The 27,153-nt window shown below is 35.5% G+C and overlaps 1 protein-coding gene across 9 annotated transcripts in view; it reads right to left on the reverse strand.

The window, feature by feature from the left end:
* The window catches only part of SETDB2 (SET domain bifurcated histone lysine methyltransferase 2), an 83,283-nt gene that overhangs the window by 44,296 nt on the left and 11,834 nt on the right, over window positions 1-27,153 (reverse strand). For all 9 annotated transcript variants that reach the window (XM_068526392.1, XM_068526385.1, XM_068526383.1 and 6 more), the window contains 9 exons: window positions 26,100-26,225; window positions 24,984-25,049; window positions 22,057-22,153; window positions 10,652-11,215; window positions 6,462-6,578; window positions 5,550-5,719; window positions 3,809-4,028; window positions 3,166-3,265; window positions 1,701-1,794 (listed from right to left, as the gene is read on the reverse strand). In XM_068526392.1, coding sequence (XP_068382493.1) covers window positions 1,701-1,794; window positions 3,166-3,265; window positions 3,809-4,028; window positions 5,550-5,719; window positions 6,462-6,578; window positions 10,652-11,215; window positions 22,057-22,153; window positions 24,984-25,049; window positions 26,100-26,225 — 1,554 coding nt within the window. The remainder of the gene's footprint in view (window positions 1-1,700; window positions 1,795-3,165; window positions 3,266-3,808; window positions 4,029-5,549; window positions 5,720-6,461; window positions 6,579-10,651; window positions 11,216-22,056; window positions 22,154-24,983; window positions 25,050-26,099; window positions 26,226-27,153) is intronic.

The raw sequence follows: 27,153 nt of genomic DNA on the forward strand, positions 1-27,153 counted from the left end.
ATCACTGTTGCTGGCTGCTACTCCTACATGTACTCATATTTTAATCATGGGTTACTTGTGAGCCATAATAGTACATAACTAATTTTTGTGGTGCCTGCTATATACATTGTAGCAGTCAATGGAAATGACAAAAGAACCAAAAGTTAACAGTAGTCGTATGGCTCACATGCATTAAATGGTGATATATCAGAATGTCATCCCAAAATATGCATCTCTGACATAAGGACTATTTTGAGCTAAGGGCAATTAAGCAGCAATACAGGAAAAGCTCAGCCCTCCCCCCATCTGTCTAAAAGCAGGATATAAATTTACAAAGGTGTCCCTCCTTCTATAATACTAGGAAGGACAAAAGTTAATTACCAGAGATAACTTTAGACCTTTATCAGCTTGGAGACTGAACCAGAGCAATCTACATAGCAAACTTGACTAACTAGCCTTTATCTACCATTGGTTTCACATATATCTGGGTTCCCACAATTTCCACCCCGAGAGATTCAAGGCCCTTTTCCTTTGTCTTGTTGTTCCTCTAAAAATTTACTGTTCTTTGACTAAGATGCTAGATAAGCCAGAGTTCTAAGCCACCTCTCTGAGTTACTCATCTCTGAGTACTCACGTGTTATGTGTACAATATGCATACTAATAAACTTTTGTTTTTCTCTTGTCAATCTGTCTTTTGTCAGTCTAATTTACAGGGCCCCGGCTAGACAGCTTAAGATGGGTAGAAAGAGATTTTCCTCCTCTACAGGTGAAATTATTATAAGTGCCCTTTCTTGATAGACCTTTTCTGTCAAGGAGCTGCTTTGCCTCCCCCAGTTTCCATCCTTTAAGACCACGTGGGGAGTTGGGGGTGCAGATGCAAGGAAGCCCAATGGCAGAAGAGGCAATGGTTGGCCAGTTCTTCACAGAGGGTCATGTCTCAGCAATGCCTCTCCACTGAGGGATATATTGAAATGCAAATGAACCAAAATCCAAGTTTGTCAGGTTGTAATATTAACCATGGCAGGTCTGGTAACACTGAAAGATAAGCACTCAGGGTAGCAATATTTACACTTTTTGCTAAGCATCCCCTGCAGCAGCACTGGCTGGAATACTCCAGGAGAATGATGTGTCTTTATTTTTAAGGAGCCTAAAGAGTTAGGAAATAGCTGCATTGGACAATGCTTCCAAAGCCATAGATGGACTATGCAGACTTGGAGCTGACCACCCCATTCTCCTGCCATGCATCAAGTCATGGTTGGCATCTAGACCAGGGGTCAGCAAACTTCTTCTGTAAGGGGCCAAACGGTAAATACTGTAAGCTTTGTGGGCCACATGGTCTCTGTTGTGACTATTCAGCTCTGCTGCTGTAGTGTGAAAGTAGACAGAGACAACATGTAAATGAAAGAGTGTGGCTCTGTTCCAATACAACTTTATTTAGGAACACTGAAATTATAATTTCCTATAATTTTCAAGTGTCGCAAAGTATTACCTATCTTCCCATTTTTTCTCAGTTATTATTTAAAAGGTAATATACATAAACAGGTAGTGGGCTGGATTTGGCCCACCAATTATAGTTTGCCAACCTCTGATCTAAACCAGTAGAAACTCTTGTGATGAATGCCACATTTTTGTTACGGAGTCTGAGAAAATGAGCCACAAGTACTGAGCAAGAGAGACAAAAAGGCAGAAGAGGCAGGCAATCAGACTGAAACAAAGCCTACCTCTCATTTCCTTGGCTTTAGAGTTCAGATGTACTTGAGTTGGTTTAAATCCACCATTATCTTCTGAGGTGACAGACTCTGAGGAAGTAAATCCCTTAAAAGAAAACAAGGAAGATGTCTTTACTTCCTAGGTCAGGAAAAAAAATTTAATTTAGCAGTAAGGCCTCTTTCATCAAGTGTCAATCTTCATAGGCTATAGCTACTAGATTAGTTTTGAAAGCCTCTCTGAAGTGATGGAGCCCTTATGGCTGTAGTCCTAGGCACTTTAGTGAGCAACAGCTATGAAAATTATAAGGACTGTCAAGACACTCTTTAGGCATTATAAGTTCAAAATAAAATTCAAATACACCTGTCTGTATCCCTCAATTCTGATGCCAGATTATAAATTTGGCTTCAACTATAAGATGTGCAAAGATTAAAAACACCCTTTGGCTAGTTACTTCAAAGAAAAGGTTAAAGGAATTGCCTATCTCCGTGAGTTGCAGACACTGCAGTCACTTTAAATGGTAATGATAACTTTCAAAAAGGGGTATATGCTGAGCACAATGCTTGGTACTCAACTAAGTGCTCCATACATGTTGACCATTATTGTTATTATTTATGTACTTCAATGGTCAACATGTGTTGAGCACTTAGTTGGGTGTCAAGCATTGTGCTACACAAAGTTTCTGATGTTTATCTCATTTAATCCTCTTAACTCTGAGATAGATACTATTATTCTCATTCTACAGATAAAGAAATGTAGACAGAGAGATGTCAAGCAGCTAGTAAGCTGCAGTGCTGGAGGGCAAACCCAAGTCTATGTGATCCCCCGGCCCAATCTTTTCATAATCATGTGGTACTGAAGAGGTACCTACTGTATGTTACTAGGCAGAGGGCAAATATTTGCACACCACCTAGGGCAGAGTTTTTATTTTTCATCAACAAGCCTTACCGTGAACTACCATTATGTCTGCCTGTTCTTTTTCCTGCATCATTCTGTTTCGAAGTTACAGTCTCTGACTATTCTTCTCAGTACAGACTGAAAAGTGTACCTTCAGAGGCTATCATGTAAAATGTTGCTTTCTTGATGACTCTTTCATTAGGCTGCTTCTCTTCTTTCTCCTACATCTCACAACCATCTCTCCTTAACTTAAATTACTCCATCCTTTTTTTCTTATTATGTAATACTATCAACTCTTGAACACTTTAGCTTCTTCTATAAATTCTTAGACTGGATAGCTCTCAGTCTCAGTAGAATACACTGTCAGATCATGACCAACATTCTCCTTATATATCTAAGTTGGGAACATGCCAACCACCATGGAGGATACTAAGTAAATAAAACATAGTCCTAACACTTTAACAGCACCACATTACAAAATAATAAAAGAAATCCTACACATTATTAAGTAACACAAACAATTTGAACTAAGTAATAGTTAATGTTCTCAGAAGGGCACCATCTACATTTTGCAGTTTTTACCATCTTTTTCCCGTTGTGTTGAATACTGGCCATCTTGGTTTTAGGACTTCTAATGACTGAATGATACTGAATTCTTGAAATACTGTTACATTGCATTTCTCTGAAAAGGAAAAAAAAGTTATTCTGTATATCACTAAAAATGCTCTTTATTGTGCCCTGAAATATGGATAGCTTCACTGTTACATAAATATCCATTAGAAATTAATCTTAGTTATAACATCTATGCCTATCCCTCACTAGAAGAAAAAAGTATAATCATATTTTAAAGTCAATCATTTTTGAAGTATATTAAAAAACTGAAGAAAACCTAAGAAAAGCTTTGCAAATAAAATGGTGATAGAAAATAAAAAGAACTGCAAAAGTTATGACATCCATAAAGAACCTGATTAAAGTCGAAGTTTTTAAAGGTAAAACTCCACAAATGGAAACTGAGGAAATTAAGTATGTAGGCTAGATTTTTAAATCTAAGTGCCCTAGATTTCTCACAGTGTTAAACTTACAACTGTGAAGCAAGTTGATATACAAGAGATATATAGGAGTGGAGGTGGAAATTAAGAAAGAAAGAGGAAAGAGAAAGAACTACTCTTGATCAATAGTATACAGTATAGATCAATCTTGATTGGGTTCATAAGCTCTCACTCACATAATAGGATCTTTGGGATTATTATGGAGCTTAGGTGGACACTCCTCAGTCACAGCACTTCTAGGATATGTCTCCAATTCTAATGGGATAACTTCAACCTCACAATCTGTGACTTCTATTTTCCTCTTTTTTGAAAACATATTTTTCATAATATTCTCTTCTTTTCCATTTTCATCAATAGCATCAGGTTTCTCAGTGTTAGATCTGCTTAGTAATCTTCCTAAAAGAAAAAAGTAAAAGAGCTTAACACAACAAAAAATAACACAATTACTAGCAACAAAAGGGCATCTCTTCTGCTCCATTACTAAAGAACCCTGTAAGGTATACCTTATTTCTATAATGAAGATAAACATTAACTCATCCTAGAAAGCTACTGTAACAAATAATATATAAAAGACCAAGAAGAGATTTCATATCTCCCAGCACATGAAAAAATACAGGGCACCTAAAAGAAGTATTTATCTGTTGTGGTATAACATGAAAGAGAAGAGATTTAGCTACAATAATATAAAACAAAAATACAGATCAGAAAGCATTCTAGAAAATTAGAGAGGTGAACTCTAGTCTTAAAATTTGAGCTTTTGTGTCTAGTTATAAATGCTTTATCATTTAAAACCTTTACTCTTTTTATAAAGTGACCTATTTAAATCTGTGGTGATATGTGCCTATTCTCATATTAAGCCCTAGTGTAATTAAAATCTTCATCTGAAGCTTACGCATTTTCTTTCAAGGAACTCAAAACTATAGTTAACAAGTCAAAATTAGCAACTAGATCAGAGAGATAACTTAGGTGCATTTTCTAACAATGCAGATAAAGCCAATGAATGATACTTTCTGGACACGATTTGGCATTTTACGGGCAGCTGACTTTCATCAAAGAGTTATTTTGAGAAATATGAGAGACGAATTGTCTAGGCAAGTTGTGTAGTATGTGTGTCTGTAAGTGGTATGTGGCAGGGATCCAGGTGTGACTATTCTGAACTCTGATAATTCTTGCCCTCACTGAAGTGCACCTGGAATTTCAGATGAGGAGGGTTGCTCTAGTCCCTGCTGCCTAGCACATTTCCTTTAGACTGCCTTGAGAGTCGTGTTTCTCCAACCTTTCTCATTTCATGGTACGCACAGAAAGTGAGAGTTTTTGCCTGACACTCTGGGGTAAAAGGAAGAGACAACTAGAGACTAATGTGTCTGGCCTGTGGGATATGGCCTGAAAGAATCAGTAATTGCACAACTGTAACACACTGGCTGGAAAGTTTCACTCAGAACATGGGCAGCTCTCTCAAGTCCCTGAAATGGAGTGAACTGCTTTGCCTGAATCATCACCTGAAGGTATTTATTACAATGTTAACCTATTAAATTCTAATAGCTCAAGACACTGAACAAGACAGTCTTTGATTAATAATCTTTACCTTAGCAAATCAGTCATTCAGATTTCCTATTTAAAAAGCTTTCTTACCTTACCCCAAAGCATCTGCAGCCACAGAGACCAAAAATGTGCCTCACACAATAACCCAAGTTTTATCCCTTAGCCTTTCTTTTCTGGAACACCTGATACCTCCTCCTAAGGCATTTCATCCCTTCAGTGCTCAATTTCCCAGTCACTTGTCTTCCTCTGATGCTCCTCCTATATATTGTTGCTCTTGTCCTTGCTATAAGATCTCAGTGGCCCTGACTAGTAAAATGGAGATTCAGAAATGTAGATCTTACTATAGAGTAATGTGAAAGTAAACCTTTGCTTTACCTGAATAAATGCAAACAAACGTCCCTCTGTCAATGTCATCTAGGCAGCGTACTCCCCATCCCTTCTTCTCAGTTTTGAATACTTGTAGCCTCACTTGAGGTCCATGTTGGACAACTCGGTTTTGACACATTCGTCGATTACATTTGCACAACAGGCTGCATTCATAAATGCTGTCAATAAAATATACAAGAGAAAAATCAATCAGACATCTTAAAGCAAAAGCACTTTATATTGCTACCTCACTAATAACTACCAAGGGAGACAGACTAAGTGTGAAGGCTCCTAGAGCTAGACTGCCTGGTTCCCATCATAGCTCCAGCATTTACTAGCTACGTGACCTTGAATTTAACCTCTCTGTACTTCAATTTTCCATTTTTAAAATGGGGATTATATGATACTACCTACTTCATGGGGTTGTTTTGTGAAGATTAAATGAGTTGGTATCTACAAAGTGCTTGAGACAATGCCTGGCACATAGTAAAGGTTAGCTCTTTAAAAATGTCTAGCAATGTCTACGAAGGAAATGTCTAGGAAGGGAAAGTCTAGAAAGAAAATTTTCTGTTTATTTTTATTAATAACAACCATGAGAAGTTGAAAATTCCCAATTCTCAGGCAAGCTTTGCACAGTATATATCTTAATGGGGAAAGGTCTACCCAAAGTAAGTTAACCCTAGCAGGGAAAGAGTCAGACTCAAAGCAGATGAGTGTCAGATATAGTCTGCCTGTTACATGTGTGCTCTCTGACTTCTATTTCCAAGAACAATATACAGGTTTTTTTTTTAATTCCTTAACTTAGATTTTTGGTATAAGAAATTAAGATTTAACAACATTTATAAGACTACAGGCCACAATGATAAAGTACCCTTCTTCAAAGATATAAACACCCTGCAACGGATCCTCAAGGTATCTTACCCAGTAGGTATCTGTCTCTGTAGTCTTTTATATTTATATCCAGTGGTTATTTTACTACTTGACAAGGGGCAAGTCTTGGCATTCCTTGCTGTCAGTTGAAGACATGCACATTTTGTTCTAAAAGGGAATGGATGGAGAAGTCAGAATAAAAAAGCACCAAGTTAAGAGACTGTCTTGACAAAAGTGTAAAGGATGTAATTGTATTTAGAATAGTTGTTTGGTTCATGGACTGTTAGACTTCTTCCCTAAATAAAAAAGACCTCTTTGAAAGACAACATCTACCAAAAGTTTATAAATAATTATAAACTGCCCTGTACCTCTATTTGCTCATGAAATAAATACTTAACTTTATGAGTTTACTCTAACTTTTCAAAATGAATTCCTTTCATTTCCTATTCAGCAAAACCTTCTTTGTAAAAATTCTCCTATGTCTGCTCTCTTACAATGGATAAACTTATATGTGTCAAACTCAAAAGGGCATATATAGTTTTGCATATGTCTTGTATTATCTCTCCCTCCAAAGACATGAAAATAAATTGGGGAGACTGATGCTGGGTATCTGGCTACTACAATCTGTTTTTCGTAACATTGCTAAGCAGTAAACATGCAACCATAAAAAAAATTTTCCCTTTAACTATTTAGATAACTATCTAACATGACAGGGACTTATAACTCGATAGGGAGTAAGGAACCTGGTTATCTCTGCTATAAACTAGGTATGTAACCACTGGTAAGCTGGTTAAAATCTCTGAATCCTGTCTCCTATGTTGAATTGTAAGTGACTTTAAGGTCTTTTCCTCTATGATTTGCTTCTGCATTTTTCTGTATATACACAATACATGTCAGAATGGTAACTACTGTTTGCAACAGAAAAAGCAAGCAATAAATTCATTAATTTGGATTCTATTTACAGATGTAGAAATCTACTGTTGCTTTTTTTAGTATGACTTTGTTTGCAAAGTTTAAAAAGTACAGAAAAACACAAACAATAATACAATAAACACGCATATTTTGACCATATAGAATTAGCTGTCATCATTTTGTCTAGTCCTTTTAGTTGACCCTTGAACAATATGAGTTTGAACTGCATGGGTCAACTTATACATGGATTTTTTTCCAGAGTAAATACCACAGTACTACATGATTCACGGTTGGTTGAACGCTCGGATGTGGAACTACAGATGTGGAACCGCTTATATGGAGGGCCAACTATGTTATATGTTATATTTTCTACTGCACGGAGGGTCAGCAGCTCTAACCCCTGCATTGTTCAAGGGCCAACTGTAATTTAAAACATATATACTGTATATATGATCTTCCTTAAAAAAAAAAAAAAGCATTACAGATAAAACTAAACTCTCAAGAGGTTTGGTGAGGCATCCTTTATACTTTTTACATACATATTTATCTACAAACAATATACTGTATTGTTTTTTTAAAAAGTACTATAGTTATTATCCTACAACTTTTTTCATTCAATATAATGCTTTTGAGACCCATCTGTGTTATATACAAATCTAGTTATTTCCTTCTAACTTTTCCACAGCATTTAGATATACAATTAAGTTGCTTGGTATACAATTAAGTAGCTTCTAGTTTTCAATACAACAAACAATGCTACAACATCCTTATTCTTATGCACATGTGTAAGCATCTCTAGGGTAGTAGCTTTCAAATATTTTTGACTATGACTCACAGTAAGAAATATATTTTCTTCACGATCCTACAGAGGCATGCATATTTATATATGTGTGTATGCGTACAAGCAGAAATAACAGTGGCAAGAAACTACCTTATCATGTGTGATGCACGTGGGTACCTTCTGTATGATTTAATTTTTAAAATGCTAGTTACAAGTGATTTTAGCTACAGGTTTGTAGCTTGAAAAACAATGCTCTAGATAGACTTAAAAGTACTATTGCTAGAAAGTAGTTATGCATGTCTTCAACTGCTGTGTAATTGTGTGAGGACCCTCCTCCCTCCCCACAAATGACCGTCTGGGTTGGTACAGAATTCTAGTTTTACATTTATTTTCCGTCAGCATTTTAAGCTAATATGCCTCCTTTTTGTCTTCTATTCTTTCTGATGAAGTGTGTTGTCAATCTATTTTTCCTCTTTTCTATCTGATAGTGTGAGATTTACTCTTTGCCCTAGATACTTTTTAAGTTGCATCATGATATATTTAGATATAGTTATCTTATTTTCCATTTCTAGTATACAGTAGGCTTTTTCACTCTGAAGACTCCTGTCTTTCTTCAATTCTGGAAAATTCTCCGCTATTATCTCTGAATAATGCTCTTTTCTTCTCACATGTATGTTAGAATTTTTCATTTATCCTCCATATTTTTTAACCTGTAAATTTATTTTCCCCATATCTTTATCTCTTTGCATTCTGAGGGAATCTCTTTAGTTTTGCCTTGCAATTCACTAATTCTTTCTCCAGCTATACCAATGCTTACCATTTAGTCCATCTATTTAGTTTTTATTTCAATGACCATATATTTTATTTCCCATATTTCCAAATGGTTCTTTTACATACACAGTATACTTTAAAAAATAGTCTCCTTTTCTTGTTTCATGGATGCTGATATTTTATCTCTTTGGACATTTTAAACATACCTATTTTAAAGTCTCTGTCAGTCAGATTCTACATTTACCTCTGATTCTTCAGGTGTGAATGCTGCCATTTGTTGGGACTTATGCTGCCTTCATGGTCCTAAATGTCTTTGTGTGCTCTGACTGTTTGAAATCATACTTTTCGTGGAGTTTACTCCTGGGTGCTCCTCTACACTGGCTGCTTTCCTCATTGCTCTGGCTCTGACCTATGGGTTTCACAGCTCTAAACCCGGTTGTTATTAATACAATTCCAGGCCCTGTGAGTTATTAGCTTACTTCCCAGCCTTGTGCAGGTCCCTGTTTCTGTCCCCCCAAAGAGCTCAGTGTCCACTCTCTGCCACGCATAGGACATGTTTAATTCCCATTCCTGTCAGGATTAGAATCCCTGGCCCCAGTGCTCATGTCCAATTCCAGATCCCAGGGGGCTTCCGCTTTTGCTTATTTTGTGACTTCTCTTGTAATTTCTGACCAATAGATGAAAATATATATGTTGGTGGTGCATGTTACATGGGGGTTACTTTCTACAGTCTAAGGCAAAAATCACAAACAGTCAAAATTATTCTTTAAAAAACCCCGTTAAACTGACCATAAAGTACAGTAAACATTGTCCAACAGTTAGTTTTTTCCTCCATCACTGAAAGAGATTGGGCTTGGCCAGATGTAGATGGGTTACGTTTAGAGGCAATGCGGAAAAAACAACAACTTATATTTAAACAGAATAAAACTTGGCACAGTGAGAGGTTTCCTCTATGACAGACCTAAAGGAACTGAGCCAAATTGAGGTAACAGCAGATTGATATCTCATCTACACTCCTTCTGAGAGGATGGTGAAAACTATCTATGTAATTTAAATTATTTCTCTTTATCTCGCTCATGCTTTTTCTTTTTCCTAGTACAGGCAGCTAAATTTGCATTAAATTAAATGTACATATAATGCAACTCCGCTCTACATATGCAAACCTACAAATACCAATAAATTACACACCCTGAAAAAAAAATGGTTTTCAAAGTCTTAATATATTAGAACATGTTTTCATTTTTTTTTATGGAATGTCAATTTTATGATCAGGAGAGGCACCATTAACTTTCTAAAAAAAGTAGCAAGGAAATGATTTGTAAAAGTAAAATACAACATATAACATAATGGTTAAGAGCACGGGTTCAAATCCTGGTTCTTAAATTTGTTGACCTTACACTTGGCTTCTCAACTTCCTCATTTGTAACATGGAAATAATATTACCTACCCCACGGGGTTCTGTGAGAACTAAACAAGCAAATATATGTAAAGCACTTGTCACAGTGTTTGGCACAGTTCCAAGGCATTAGCTGTAATTGCTGCTATTAAGAGTATCGTACTAGATTAAAGGGAATACTTATCCTTGGAAGAAATAATTCCCAAATTACTAAAATAACTGGCAAAGAGTTTTCTTTCCTATTGCTAATGAGATGCATCTTTCTATTTTAGATTCTCGATGAACTGGTTTCAGACAGACAAACTGATACACAGCAGGACTTCTTGATAAGTACCCCTACATTCAGAAGATTTTTTTGAAATGCCATGTTTTTCTACTCACATGTCTATGCAGCCCTCAGAACAGTCACATGAATCAGTAAACATGTTGGAAAAGCTGTTTAAATAATATGCTCGTGGACACATAGTCTTTCTGTACTTAAAATGTGGAAGCTTTCTATTGTCAATTTCATTACAGAAAGAAATGGGCACCGATTCCACTCCATTGCTAATATCCGTATCAGAAACAATTTCTTCTTGCTTTGGGTAATTCCGAGTCAACTGAGCATAGGTATTGAAAGAAAAGTTATCTGTAAATAGAAAGTTACACTCTGTCTCAAGCAGGTAACGAAAAACTTCCTCCACGTTTCGTAGACTCCTTCCACAAGGGGTTTTATAACTCACGTGGAGTGCTGAAGAATGAGAGTTTGTCTTCGCATGTCGTCTTTGGAAGTGGCATTTGATTGGTAGCTGCAGAGGGTTTTCTCCCTTGAAGGTAAGTGGCATTTTCATCAGACAGGCACCAGAGCAGTCATGCTTTTGGTAAGATAAATTTGAAGATGATTCTTTTTCTCTAAAGTCTGCAACTTTATTTTCCAGAGGGGGAATTGCCTTATTTTCTGTAGATCTGTTTAAAATTAATTATTTATTAGTATCTCAAATGTATAGCATAATCCCCATTTTTAAAAAAAACACTGCACACTAAGGTGGTATTTAACTCCTATTAGCTTCTTCTTAGACAACACTAAAATAAGCCAGACTCTGAAATCAACATCTTACTATGTTCTGCAGCCACATAAAGTTATACCTGAAGGGGTTTTTTTCTTCTGGACATCAAATATGTGGTGTTTTTTCCAGCACCACTCCTTCAACTGGGTGTCCAATAATTCAGTTCAATTCTGACACTATCGACCTGGAGTCAGCAACAGGTTCCACAAGTTAAAGGGCTCAGTCCCATAAGACCGCCCCCATGCCAGATGCCAAATGCAGTTTCCAGGTCACCCACACTCTTGACAACCCCTTTCTCTCTGATAATGTGCTGGAAAGACTCAGAACTCAGGAAAGCACTTTAATTACTATTACCAGTTTATAATAAAAGATACACTCAGGAACAGCCAAATGGAAGAGATGCATGGGGCAAGGTAGGTAAGAAGGGGCATGGAGTTTCCATGCCCTCTCCAAATGCACCACCCTTCCAGCACCTCAAACTGTCCACCAACCAGGAAGCTCCAGGAGCCCTGTTGTTTAAAGTTTTTTATGGAGGTTTAACTGCTTAAGCATGAATAATTAAATCATTGGCCACTGGTGATTATCTCCACCTGCAGCCCTTCTCCCCTCCCTGGAGGTTGGGAGGTAGGGCTGAAAGTTTTAGGCTTCTAACCAAGGTTGTCTTTCTGGCGTCCAACCTCCATCCTGAAGTTAACTAGGAGCGCCTCACCAAGTCATCTCATTTGCACGCCAAAGACACTCCTACCACTCAGGAGATTTCAAAGGTTTTAGAAGCTGTGTGCTGGGGACCCAGACAAAGCAAGTATCTTTCTTATTGTATCAGTCTAATTTCAGAGTATTCCAGAAAGCTGTGATTACAGTGGTAACTTTTTGCTACATCTACACCAATAGCACCTAGCAAATTTAGACTTCATGTAGGACATGAGTTCAATAAAGACCTGAGGAAGGTTATGTCTTCAGACAAGCTTGGTTCAAGCAAAAAACAGTAAAGGCTAGGTAAAAAAATAATTAATTCATTAAGAATCCTTTATGCTGTGTTTTTCTTTTTGCCTTCAACAACTGTACCAAGTGAACGTTCCCCATAATATGTAACCCACCTGGTCTCATACACATCTGAAAATGGTAAACTACAGGAGAAAATGGAGAGGTTATTGACTTTAAGAAAAAAAATCTGTGAAGATTCCATGTGTTCCAAACTCAGGTTTTAAACTTTCACACACACACAAAAAACTGTTTTGTGTTACATAATATTTTCAATCTATCTCTAGGTATCTGTTATTTATTATAAAAGTAATATAGGTATTTTAGAAAATTTTTTATACTCACTATATAAAGCAGCACTGTCCAACAGAACTTTCTGCATTGATGAAAATGTTCTATATCTGTGCTGTCCAATGACGTAGCCACTGGCCACATGTGGCTACTGAATACCTTTAAATGTGGCTACTGCGACCAAAGAACTGAATTTTAAGTTTCATTTTAATTAGTTCAAATTTAAATAACCACATGTAGCTAGTTGGTACCATACTGAATGCACAGATATGAGGTGCCTCATCCTTTTTTCAGCTGTATAGTAATCCTCTACATAAATTCCACAATTTGTATAACTAGTCTTCTACTGTTTTCAATCTTTTGCTATTACAAATCATGATGTAATGAAAAACCTCGCATATAATAATTTCATACATGTGAAGATATCCCGGAAACCGGAATGCTAGGTCACAGGGTAAATGGATTAGTAATTTTGTTAAGATTGCCTAATTGCTCTCCATGGGGTCAGCCTCTCCAGCAATTTATGAGAGCGCCCGCTTTCACAGAGGCTCTTGATGCTTCTGGATTTCTGATAATCTAGTAGGTGAAAGGATGTCCTATAATTTATAAATCTTTTAATGTTGGAAATATTTGTTTCCAATTTTTCTCTGTGTTACTACTTTGATGAACATCCTCATACATAAGCCCTTGACCAAATTTCTGATTACTACCTTAAGATACATTCCTTTAAGAGGAATTACTTGGTCAAGGGGAATATACACTAAGAATAACTTCTTATTAAAAAACTTTCAAACATACACTTAAGAGTATTCTTTTCTCATAAAGACTGATATACTGGACCCTCATGTACTTGTGAGAACTCCAGAACCCCCAGCACATAATGACTCTGTCCAACCCTCTGCACTGAGTGATAACCAAACTCTAGCAAGTCTTCTAGCAGCATAAGGACATGCATGTCTCTAGGATAACCCCAGCCTCTCAACAAAATGCCTCCCTGAGAAAGCTCAAGGCTGTTTCTTCCAGCCAACACCTAAAGACAAGCCCCTGACCTTTTTTAGAACATTTACTAAGAAGGTCTTAAAATTATGAATCTTTCCTGGGTCTCTCTGAGATGTATATGTACCTTCTACAACTCAGGAATATTTTTCTCAAAAACCTGAAAGCCATTCTTTTGAAAGGTAATCATCAGGAAGGACAGGGTCTCTGTCCTCCAGTCTCTGTGGGAGGACAGAATCCTATCTTGATGACTGCCAGCCAGCACACACAGCTGGCCTCATGGGCATTCACACTGATTAACCTTTAGTAAGTTTTCACTTGAGCCCTAGCTTGTACTCCCTTCCTTACTCCCCCATTGCCCTTTTTTTTTTAATAAATTTATTTATTTATTTATTTATTTATTTATGGCTGTGTTGGGTCTTCGTTTCTGTGCGAGGGCTTTCTCTAGTTGCGGCAAGCGGGGGCCACTCTTCATCGCGGTGCGCGGGCCTCTCACTATCGCGGCCTCTCTTGTTGCGGAGCACAGGCTCCAGACGCGCAGGCTCAGTAGCTGTGGCTCACGGGCTTAGTTGCTTCTCGGCACGTGGGATCCTCCCAGACCAGGGCTCGAACCCGTGTACCCTGCATTGGCAGGCAGATTCTTAACCACTGCGCCACCAGGGAAGCCCCCCCATTGCCCTTTAAAACACCAGTCACCTCAGCACAAATCATGATGGAGCTCAGCTCTTATTCCTACTGTCAGTAGTTAGTGAATAAAATCTGTTTTCACCTCTACAGCTAATGTCTGGCTTTATGTTTGACACTTATTACCAGGTTTTAATAATTATCAATATTTTGCCTATTTTATTTAATCTATTCTCCACCCCTCTTGCCCCACCCTCAAACACTGGAGTATTTTAAAGCAAACACTTATCTGAAATAATTTAGTACGTATTTCTAACAAATAAGTCTTTTTAAAAATATATAATCTCAATGGCCCATCTTCACATTTCCCTGATTGTCTTAAAATCTGTCTGAATCAGAATCAAACAACCCCTACACTCTGTATTTGATTCAGGTGTCTTTTATGTCTCTAACCTTATGTAGTGCTCCCTCCCTCTTCATTAATGACATTTATTGGTTAAAGTTAAATAAATTGTGTCACTTGTCCTATAGTAGTTCCCACATTCTGGAATTTGGCTGATGCCTTCCTTGTGGTGTTGTCATTTATCTCACCCCCTTCCATTCCTGGCAAAGCAGTAGTCAGTTCTTGAAGCCTGATTTGATTCAGGTTCAATTCTGATGGGGGGTCGGGGGAGATAATTCATACGTGGTGCTATGAATTTCCTATTGCATCACATAAGGAGACAAACAATGTCTGATTGTTCATGTTTAGTGATGCTTAGATTTATAAGTGGCTTTGGGTGTCTCCATCCATTTTAAAGCTCCTCACTTTCACTTAACAGTTTTGGCATTCACTCATGATCGTTGTCTAGACCAGTGCTACGTTAAGGTGTGGTGGTGCCAGTTCCCCGTGGTTTCTTAACAATTCATGGTAAGTACAAAAATTGAAAGTGCAAAAGTTTAGAAACTTTTACAGCAATTTAACATTGATGCAACATTTTACTGCATTTTACAAGAGCATCACTCAATAAGTTAGAAGTTTAAAACAAAACACCTGTTCTGACCACAATTCATTTGAGACCGCTGGGCTAAGGCCACTGTTTCTTTGGGGCGGGGTGGGATGGGGGTAGTAGTTGTAAAAATAACAATCTTCTAATTCTATCATTCCTACTGCATTTTCCGGCTAGAGTGCTTTCATAAAGAAGAAATTTTACTCATCAATTCTTGGGTTATCCTGAAATACAGTTAGTATAAGCAGGCAGATAAATGCTTGATTCTTTTTAATTACTAGTATTCAGAATGATGAGTTGTATACTAGCAACTACCAAAGTGACAGATTTTTTTTTTTTTTGCTTTACAATGGTGTGTTAGTTTCTGCTGTATAACAAAGTGAATCAGCTATACATAAACGTATATCCCCATATCCCCTCCCTCTTGCGTCTCCCTCCCACCCTCCCTATCCTACCCCTCTAGGTGGTCACAAAGCACCGAGCTGATCTCCCTGTGCTATGAAGCTGCTTCCCACTAGCTAGCTATTTTACATTTGGTAGTGTATGTATGCCCATGCCACTCTCTCACTTCATCCCAGCTTCCCCTTCTCCCTCCCCGTGTCCTCAAGTCCATTCTCTATGTCTGCGTCTTTATTCCTGTCCTGCCCCTAGGTTCTTCAGAACCTTTTTTTTTTTAAATTCCATATATATGTGTTAGCACACGGTTTTTCTTTTTTTTTGATAGCTTTTTTGCTTTCTGTCACAAGATATCTCAGGTCTGGAATCAGCCATTTCTCTAAGGGACTATGGGTCCACTTAATGAGAAATGGCATTTAGAGACTACAATCATGGTACTAGGAGGTACACATATTTTAATCAATATAAAATGCCAAACTGCTTTCCAAAAAGGCTGGACCAATTTATACTCTCATAGCATGGATGAATGCTCATCTACCTGAATATTATTTTAAAATTTTTCATCAATTGGATAGGTGAAAAATATTTTACTACCTCCTTAATTTTTTTCTCTAAATAATAAGGAGTTTGAACATAATTTCATGTTTATTGATTTTTTTTTTCCTTCTGGTTAACTGTCTATTCATATGCTTTGTCCATTTTCCTACTGGGGGCTTGTTCGTTCGTTCGTTCATTCATTCATTCATTCATTCATTCTTCCATCAACGATTTCTTGAGTGCCTGCTATGCGCCAGGTGCTACGGAAAAAAAGATGAGAGCTCTGTGATCTCAAGGAGCTTACATTTTAGGCAGTGAACTAAGTATTCATAATAAAGTATAAACAATATTATGAATAATGCCATGATACATGTTATAGAAAGATATCTAATATTTATCATTTTTCTGTTTTTTTAGGGTTCTAATTTTATAATTAATTTTTCTATGGTTTGGGAGTCCAGTTTCATCTGGAATTTATTTTGATGTAACATGAAGATCTAACTTAAATTCTCCAAATGATATCCAATTGTTCCAGAGTCTTTTACTGAATACCTCCTTCTTTCACCTTCTGACTTTTGACTTACTAACTTAATCATATCTCAAGTTCTTAGAAATACATAAAAATGTCCTCTTATTTTCTAGACTTATTCTGCCTTTTGATGGAACTGTTAATTCTTATACCAATATAACATTGTTTTCCATACTATGATGGAACATTTTGATATTTCTCAGGGCAAGTCCTTCCTCACTATTTTGTCTTTTAAACATGTTCTAGGTGTTTTCTGATTTTTTAATCTTTTGAGATTAAATTTATAATGGCTTGCCAAGTTAAAAAAATCCAAGTGCTTGGATTTCATATGAAATTAAATCTATAAATTAATTTGGGAAGAATTACCATTTTTATAATATGCAGTTTTCCCATCCAGGCACATGGTAATAAGTTTATCCATTCATTAAAATCTTTAGTATTAATTTTCCTCAGGTATATACTTCTTGTAATTAGTCTCATTTATTTTACTTTCTGGTGTTGTGAATGGGGACTTAATTTCCTATTTTCTAAAGGTATAGAGTCTCATAGTTTTATTTTATGTGACTATGTCACTAAACCCTCATTTTACCTTAATAATTTTACACTTGCATCTTAGATTTTCTAGAAGGATAAGACTATCTACAAATAATTTTACTTTGTACATTTCAATAATCATATTTTTTTTACATTCTATTATACTGGCTAGAATTTCCATAAAAATACTGAATAACAATTATGATAGCAGGCACTTCTGTCTTAATCTTTATTTAAAGGAAATGTCTCTAAGTTTCATCAGTATATAGGACGTGGATGCTGGTTTAAGAAACATATTCTCTCCCACATTAAGGAAGAATTCTTTAAAATGGTACAGATGAACCGGTTTGCAGGGCAGAAATAGACACACAGATGTAGCGAACAAACGTATGGACACCAAGGGGGGAAATTGGGGGGGTGGGGGTGGGATGAACTGGGAGATTGGGATTGACATACGTACACTAATATGTATAAAACAGATAACTAATAAGAACCTGCTGTATAAAAAAATAAATAAAATTCAAAAATTAAAAAAAAAAAGAGTTCTTCTATTTCTAATGGTTCATATTACTTTTAAAAGTCTTTTGGCATCTTATCTTAAGATAAGCTTTTTTTCCTGTGGTTTACTTCTGTAAAATAATCTATTTCCTAATACTAAATCATTCTTGCTTGACTAGTATAAATTCTAAGTCATCTCATTCTTTTAATATTTCTCTGGATTAGAATTGCTAAAATTTTATTTAGAAGCTCCATATCCACAATAATGATATTTTAAACTTTTTAGGGCCATAAACCCTTTGACAATCCGATGAAAGCTATGAACTCTCTCTAGAAATACACTATAAACATAAAACTTTGCATACCATGCAGGGCCTCCATTGTCTCTAGTTTAAGGACTCATCTTTATTATAGTTAACTCTATATTTAGATGGTTTCCATGCCACTGCCATTTCTTAAATACATGTCTTATACATTCTGACTCCTCTTTTGGTCAGCAAGAGGATTTTTGAGAAAGTTTTCCAGAAGGTTATGTATATAGATGTTTTCTGAGTTTTTGCAAAGGTGCTAGCCTGATTTTTGCTGTTTTGTTGGCTTTTTTTGTTTGTTTGTTTTGATACTTGTAAGATATTTATACTTTAAGACTGATATTAAAACTTTTAAAAAATCAATACTTATCTATTAGTAATTTTCATTTCTGTGGTACTTGGTAAAACCTTTTGCCTCCAGACTTGATATTTTCTTATACTCAGAAGTTACCTTCTTTGACTACTGCTTCTGCTTCACTTATTCTAGCTTCTTGTGTTTTTGTTCATTTGTTTGTTCTAGTTCAGAAAAAATAGGGCAGATTTTTCCGAAAGCAATGATTCTGTTGGGCAAGTTTACATTATTTTTTAATATACTGAAAACATCTACATTTCATATTTATTTAAGTACCAAATTGTTTAACGGAAAATATATGTATTTTCATTTTCTAGTTGCTGGAACAATTCTGAATCCTAGTTTAGACATTGTGATTTCCTGCACTGCAGTTGTGAGAAGTAGCACATTGGTCCTAACTCTGTCACCTTAGCTTGAAATTCTTAACATTTTGTAAAGAACATTATAACATATGGATGATCCTGAAAATATTTTACAGTGTTCACTAAAATTGTTGGTTTTCTATTAATAGCTTCTTTCTTGAGAACATTATTCATCATTCTTTTCTTTTTCTCATTCATTTGCCCTTTTCTTCTACATTTTGGGTAATCGTTCTTTTTTTAAAAAAAATAAATTTATTTATTTATTTATTTATGGCTGCTTTGGGTCTTCGTTGCTGCGCGGGCTTTCTCTCGCCGCAGCGAGCGGGGGCTACTCTTCGTTGCGGTGCGCGGACTTCTCAGGCTCAGTAGCTGTGATGCACGGGCTTAGTTGTTCCACGGCATGTGGGAACTTCCCGGACCAGGGCTCGAACCAGGGTACCCTGCATTGGCAGGCGGATTCCTAACCACTGCGCCACCAGGGAAGTCCCCATTTGGGGTAATCTTAAAGATTCCAGACTATACCTTTAATTTCCTTAATTGACTTTCACAATGAATACTTTCTTAAAAGAAAGGCTGGGATAAAACTGATCACTGCACTACTATTTATAATAGTAAACATTTGGAACAATCCAATTATCCATCCTTAAGGAATGGAATTAATAAAATGTATTCTCACATGATGGAAATCCAAACAAGGAGATGAAATAGATCTATAACACGGAAGCAACATGATTAGATCTCAAAACTAATGCTGAGTAGGGACTTCCCTGGTGGCACAGTGGTTAGGAATCCGCCTGCCAGTACAGGGGACACAGGTTCGAGCCCTGGCCTGGGAAGATCCCACATGCCGTGGAGCAACTGAGCCCGTGCGCCACAACTACTGAGCCTGTGCTCTAGAGCCTGCGAGTCACAACTACTGAGCCCATGTGCTGCAACTACTGAAGCCTCCGCGCCTAGAGCCTGTGCTCTGCAACAAGAGAAGCCACTGCAATCAGAAGCCCACGCACCGCAACAAAGAATAACCCCCGCTCGCGCCACAACTAGAGAAAGCCTGCCCGCAGCAATGAAGACCCAACACAGCCTTAAAAATTAAAATAAATAAATTAAATTAAAAAAAAAAACTTTCAAAAAACTAATGCTGAGTAAAACAAGTAAGAAGGTACATATATGAATATTTATGTAAAATTTTAAAACTACAAGTAATAGCACTATATATTATTTATGGCTATATAAATATTAAAAAATGAACTAGAAAAATAACTGATGATAGTGACTGCTCCTAGAGAAGCAGAGAGGGCAACGGAACTTTGTCATGGTGAGAAGTTAGGTATGGCTCAAAGAGATTATAGTGTTTTGTTTTCTTTTTAAAAAAGAGACTGGAAGCAAATACAATGAAAGGTTAATAGCTGTTAATTCTGGATGATGTGAATATGGATTTCTGCCATATCCCTTTTTATGTTTTCAATCTTTAAAATTTCTCGAAAAGACAGCAAAAAATATTGGATGAGAATGCAGCTAAAAGATCAATGCAAATCCATCACTACCCATGGACTACAATGCAGTAGCACCTAATACATTAAAAAAGAGGGGGGAGAAAAGCAGAAAAAAATGAGGTAAGGTTATGTTTCCCCTTAAATAACTTCAGTCTATTTTAGTATTTTTGAAACATGCTGGGGGTATATCCCATAGTAAGAAATATATTCTATAATGTTCTTTTTGTTTTGTTCTTCCATTTAACTTCTATCTTCTTTAGCCTAGTCTACTATAATACGTTTCTGTTTTTATTTATTTATTTATTTAGGTATCCACTATTTCCTTGTTTTTTAAAGCCTGTGCCTGGAATTGCTTTTCCCCTATTATTAAGTGCCAAGTTCCTTTCTACCACTTTTTCATTATAATGTATTCTGAACTATGAGCAGTACTATTTAGTTGTCTACCTAAGATATAGCTCCTTTTGTTTGGTTTCATTCAGTACTCACTGGAATAAATTCTCTTAGGCTCTCACAGCTTTGTTCTTTGTTTTGATATACGCTAATTTACTCTCAAGTGATTTATATAGCTACAGTGTTGTACAACCAGTAAACTGAATGTTTCATTTCCCTTTTCAGCTTGACTTAACCAACTAAATTATGTTCCAAACTGGGTTCTGTGGCATTCTTTTCTACAAATTTCATCATTTGATTTCCCCTATTTTTGGGGAAGGGGAATATGAAATACTAATTTGAAGATTCAAAGAGTTCTTCTCTGAATATGAAGGGATTAACTTAGGGTATATGCAAGAGAGAAAATTGTATATAAGCTATCATTAGTTCTTAAATAAAAACTAAAATTTGTACAGTAATTTACAGTTTACAATGTATTTTTACGTAATTTCCTCATGTGACACTTAATAAGTACAACTCTAAGTTAGTCATTACTGGAACAACAGACAATTAGAACTACTTACGACTAAAATGTAAGAGTAAACATGCTGGTAAAATCTGTAATTTGGAGTTTAGGGTTTCAAGAAAGTTAGCTAAGCTGGCTTACAAGTACTCTTCTGGTGACTAATAAAAATCAAGAGGTGTCAGGCTCAAGTTATCAGGCAATTAACAAAGGAAAAATCTTTTTATATTTGTAAAGAAAAGTTAGAAAAGCAGAAAAACATGGAAATGAAATAATGATATGAACCTCAGAAGTGATTCTTTTCCTAAAAATTAATTTTAAAAAAAAAGAAATGATTCTTTTTTTATCTGTGCTTCATTTCATAAAACAAATGAAAGAAAACCAACCTACTACAAATCTCAGGAGTTAAGTAACCTAATTTCAATCCAATTTTGTGGGGAGGAAGATCAACTTTCTTACATGTATGAAGATACTTTACTGGAAAAAAACAAAAACAAAAATAAAGAAAACCAATCTTATGCACAGTGCTTTAGACCTAGTTACTGACCCTGCAAAAACACAAAAATGCTGTAAGTAAACAAAGGATACGTAGGTAAAGCAGGGTTATCTGGTATTGTCTGCATCTTTCTGACAGTCTCTGGGTAGGGGTAAACTGATGATAGTGACTGCTTCTATCAGTCACTATAGGCGCTTCTCTGTTTGTATTTGGCTTGAGAACTGTTTTGTCATTAGACACCTTGAACTACAAGGCAGAACATGGCTTCACAGAATGCCAACTGATTTCCCAGCTCTTGACAAGTCTGATGTACATAAAATACACAACTTTTAAAACTTTTGATGGGAAAGCATCCTTTTTTATATATTTTATCTACTCTTACATCAAATGATTAGCAACAGTAAATCCCTTTTTGGGAGCAAAAGCATTAATGACATAAATAAATTTAACTTATATACATACAGAGAGGTATAGTCTTCTGGAAAGGAGTCTTCATGTGATGTAGAGGGCAATGAACTTGATTTGTTTTCCTGTGCATTCTGGGTCACAGACGTATGATCTACATGAAAAAATAACAAACTTAACAAGATTACCAAGTTAAAAATCACTCACTGTAAAATCTAAATAGTATCTTTATTGACTAGATATATATATAGCCCTTAAATCTGAAAACATATTAAGATTTCAAGATTGAGTCAAAAAATTAGGTGTCAACATTTTCAAAAACATTAAGAAAATAAGATAGGATAAAATAAAAGACTTAGAAGAGATTTCTACTGCAGAAACTGTAGTGTGGCCGAACTTTATCTGAATTTTAATCAACCTTTAAAGTGAAACATCAAGTATCCCTATTTCTGCTTGTATTTTACAAAAAAACATAACTCTTAAAGGCTCTATTAAGGTCACAAAATGGAAAGTTTATGTATCTTTTGTTTTCTCATTATTCTATTACTATCTATTTTTTGGGGAGAGAGGGAGGTATTTGGGTACCTCTTTTTGTCTTTCCATTTGTATTTTCATATTTCTCTTAGTTTCTCCTGTATCTTTCCACACTTAATTTCATCTCATTTCTTGTCTCTTCTTTTTCAACTTCATCTATTCTTTCTAACATGACTCCACTATAGAAATAAGCTATGTATTTAATGAAAAAGTTATAGATTTTCCTGCTCTTATTTTGAAAAAAATGGATATGTAGAATATTCTTTGTTTGGTTTTAAAAAATTGTTTTTAATTGTGCTTTTTCCTATGCAGTGGTGGACCTTAAGAAAAAAAGTGATTCTCATCCTGCCTTAGATTATTAACTTGCATTGGTCCTTTAGTGCAGACCACTCTTATTAAAAAGAAAAAAAAAAGTTTAAGTAAATAAAAGAATAGTTTAAGTTATAATCCAAGGTCATCCTTGGCTAATTAGAAAGCATAAATAACCCTCTTCAGTTATCCAGGTGAAAAAAGATTTAAAATCTGATAGTTGAAGAGAGCTGAGTAAATAATATAATAACTGATTAAAAATTAAATAAGTTTAACAAGTTAAGAATTTCCCAGCTAATTTCTTTGAATGAGCCATATAATGCCATATTAACAAATAGGAACAAAACAAATAAATATAAGCATAGTTAGAAATAAGATTTACTAAAAAACATGGAGATTTTATATTAACCATTAGATAAGGGGAGAAAGGAGAAATAATTTCTTTCAAGAAAACAGTATCCAATTCTTCGTATGGGGATACAGCAGATATTTACAGAATTATACACAATCAAAGAAAATTAAAGGTAATTAGTGGTTTGGAGAATTCAGGCTGGATCTGGGATGGCTTGTTTTGACCTCAACACCAAGTCCTTTTGTTTCCCCCAGTCTCAATATTCCTTTTAATATAAATACTAACATGAATCTTTATTACTAGAAAGTGTTTAATCCCTACATATGCTAGCAATGTCAATTACATAACTCCCCAATTACTTTTAAAACATTGCTCTACCACTAGCAAACATACACTTTTATTTTGATAAATTTGTTACACTTCAGATGAACTATATAAAAATATGAAACTGTAGTACTCAGTATTTCTACTGATGAAATCATTACTTTAAAAGAACCAAAACAAAAACCCAACCTACTTTCTTTTAGTGGGAAAGACTGTTTCAGAAAGAAAAAAAGAAACAACATTGTTTAGAATTAGTTCCTCTTACCACCCCCTGCATTTAAAAGCTTCTCTCCTGCAAAGCAAATGTAATCCCTTAAGGGTGTGTTGATTCCAAGTGCTATTGAAGGATATTGAGAGAAAGACTGTTTTCTTAAAGAATCTACTCTTCTAAAACTGTACATTAGCTACTGAAATTGAAAATACTTTTGAATAACAAAAGCTTTCTTTAAAATAAACGTGGGACTTCCCTGGCGGTCCAGTGGTTAAGACTCCTCTTTTCCACTGCAAAGGCATGGGTTCAATCCCTAGTCAGGGAACGAAGATCTCGCATGCCTCGGCACAGCAAAAAATAAATACATACATAAATAAATAAAAACTGATGATGTTAAGCCATTTTTCAGAGATTTATAACCTTATGGCTCCAAATTATGACAGTTAAAATAATTACAATTTGTTGAAAATATTTACCAATATTAATTAAAATTTAGTAAATGTACCTCCTCAACACTTTAGCAAATTAGTGATAGTGTAAGATTTATAGGATAGTGATTCTGATAAAATAACTTGCTTTTTAATTAAAAAAATTTTTAATTGACGTATAGTTGATCTCTAATGTTCTGTTAGTTTCTGGTGTACAGCAAAGTGATTCAGATATATATATATATATAAAAATATATACACACACACATATTCTTTTTCATATTCTTTTCCATTATGGTTTATTATAGGATATTGAATATAGTTCCCTGTGCTATACAGTAGGACTTGTTTATCTAAAATAACTTTTCAATTTTTCTTTTTATAATCCTGGTACATTATCTTTGTTCAATTACTTCTAAAATAAATTTGTTAGACTCACGGTCTAATAATAATCTAGAAATGAAAAAAATTTCCATCAATTTATCTATACCAGAATGTACCTTTTAGTATTGTTCTTTACACAAAGTATCAATAGGTTTATAGTGGTTTGGAGTCTTGGAATTCTTTTTGCCCTTCTTATAGTAGAAGCGTTTTTGAAGAAGAGATACATTTGTTCATTCCTTCCTGGAGAGGTTTAGTAGAGTATGCATTTCCTATCTCTGGATGGGTAGGACTTTTCATTTACTAGGGAAACTGATTTCCATATATGGATCTTACAGTTTTACTTTAAACTGTCTTCAGTTAACGTGACATAATTAAGGCTGGCTTGCTTCAAAGCAAGAAAACAGCAGAGAATATTCTAGATTGGGATTAGAAATGTACATACCCTTTATCAAAGCTGAATTATTATTTATAGTTGCTTCCTTCACTAGAATCATTGCTTGGATGTATTCTGTTAAGGAAAGGAAAAAAGAATGAAAACAATCAGCAGCAGTATCATCTTCACTCAAGATGTCAGCTACTGTACTAGGCAATTTACATACTTTATCTCATTCAATCTTCACAACTCCTCTAAGAGGTTCTTATGATTATCTACTGAATACATTAAAGACAAAGAAATTAAGGCCTAGTGGTTAAGCTGTTTATTCCAGGTCAATAAGCTAGGAAGTGGTAGAACTGGATTCAAACCTAGATATATCTGATTCATGAAGGAATGAGAAGAAATATTAAAATGAAAAATAGTATTAATTTTGTGGACAAGCACATCATAGATTAATGTCATAAGAACATCCATAAAGTATTAAGAATATCCTGGGGAAAAATAAAGGATAGTCGGGGGAGATTTTGCTTGAAAATCATACGTTCTGATGGAATGAAGGAAATTTCCATATAAAAGTCTATGTTCTACAACCACTTAGGTTGAAGACAAAGAAGCAGAAAATATACTTGGTTGACTGAACTGACTGCCTATGTAGAACGCAAGGTTTGCTTTCTGAAGACTACTAAGGCAAGTTCTGTTTAAAGCAGGCAAAATATATTTATATATTTACTTTTATATTAAGAAAAAATAAGTTGCCTCTGAATGACTGGGTAATAGATAATTTCTGTTACATTCTTCTATATGTACCAAATGTTCTACAATGAGCAGATATTAGTTTTGCAGTACACCCCCCTCACACCCCAAAAAAAAAGATAAAATGAGGGAGAAAAAGGTAGCCTGAGATAAGTAGAGATAAATTCAGCAGCTATTATTCAAAGTAATCAGCTTCATCCAGTTTTACAAAATGTCCACAGTACGGTAAAAACAAGTTTTTATAGAAGCGGGGCACACACACACACACACACACACACAAAGCAAGTAGAACTGATGTTAGGTTCTTAAAAAACAAAAGAAGTTATTTGACTTTTAAAACGAACAGCAATACTGGAAACAGAATTATACTATATTATCAGTGGGTAATATCCAGCATTAAATGTACTGAACGTTTTTATTGCTTCATACCTTTATTTGTGGCAGATCCATCTTTGATCTTTTGTTTCAGTGACTGCAGCACATTCTGCACTTGTTCAAATATGAAATCCACTTTCCCATCATCTTCTAGCTCCATCCAGAAAGTTTTTGCATCACCTAAAGAAAAAATAAGTGAATAGCCTAAGAACTCAATAGACATAATTTTCCTAAGGCACATGTTATTAAGAATATACTTGGTTTCTTGGGCTTCCCTGGTGGCGCAGTGGTTGAAAGTCTGCCTGCCGATGCAGGGGACACGGGTTCGAGCCCTGGTCTGGGAGGATCCCACATGCCGCGGAGCAACTGGGCCCGTGAGCCACAATTGCTGAGCCTGCGCGTCTGGAGCCCGTGCTCCACAACAAGAGAGGCCGCGATGGTGAGAGGCCCGCGCACCGCGATGAAGAGTGACCCCCGCTTGCCGCAGCTGGAGAAAGCCCTCGCACAGAAACGAAGACCCAACACAGCCAAAAATAAATAAATAAATAAATAAAATTAAAAAAAAAAAAAAGTATCAGTGTACAAGCTTTATAAAAAAAAATAAGGAATATACTTGGTTTCTAAATAAAAATGAAAATTTAATTGGCCTATTACTTTCCTTGAAGAAAAAGATTTTGGTCACTGTTTCTTTACAATGACCTACAAGCAAAAAATAAGACCTGGTATCTCACTTATTTCTGCTAATTAAAAAAAAAAATGTGTTGAAAACTTTAGTGACACTATTTTTTTTTTAACTTTAAATGCCTAAACAATTTATTTTTCTTTCTGTGTAGTGACACTATTTCTTGACTGGAAAACAGAAGGAATGACTTCATTCTAGGGGTGGGAGTGGGTGTATTTATAGACACATATTCACTTAAAAAATTTCAAGGACATAACCTCCACTGAGTATGGAAGTGGAGGGTTTCAGAATGAAACATCTCAACAATTGTTGAAATAACTAAATGCCTAACAATAATGCTTTAAAAACTATCTTTGATATTAACTTTTTAATAATTATGTTGACTGAAAGAAAAATGCACAACCTACAAGTTGCACATTATGTTTT

Source organism: Eschrichtius robustus, chromosome 18, assembly GCF_028021215.1.
Source record: "Eschrichtius robustus isolate mEscRob2 chromosome 18, mEscRob2.pri, whole genome shotgun sequence".
In the NCBI taxonomy this organism is placed as follows: domain Eukaryota; kingdom Metazoa; phylum Chordata; class Mammalia; order Artiodactyla; family Eschrichtiidae; genus Eschrichtius; species Eschrichtius robustus.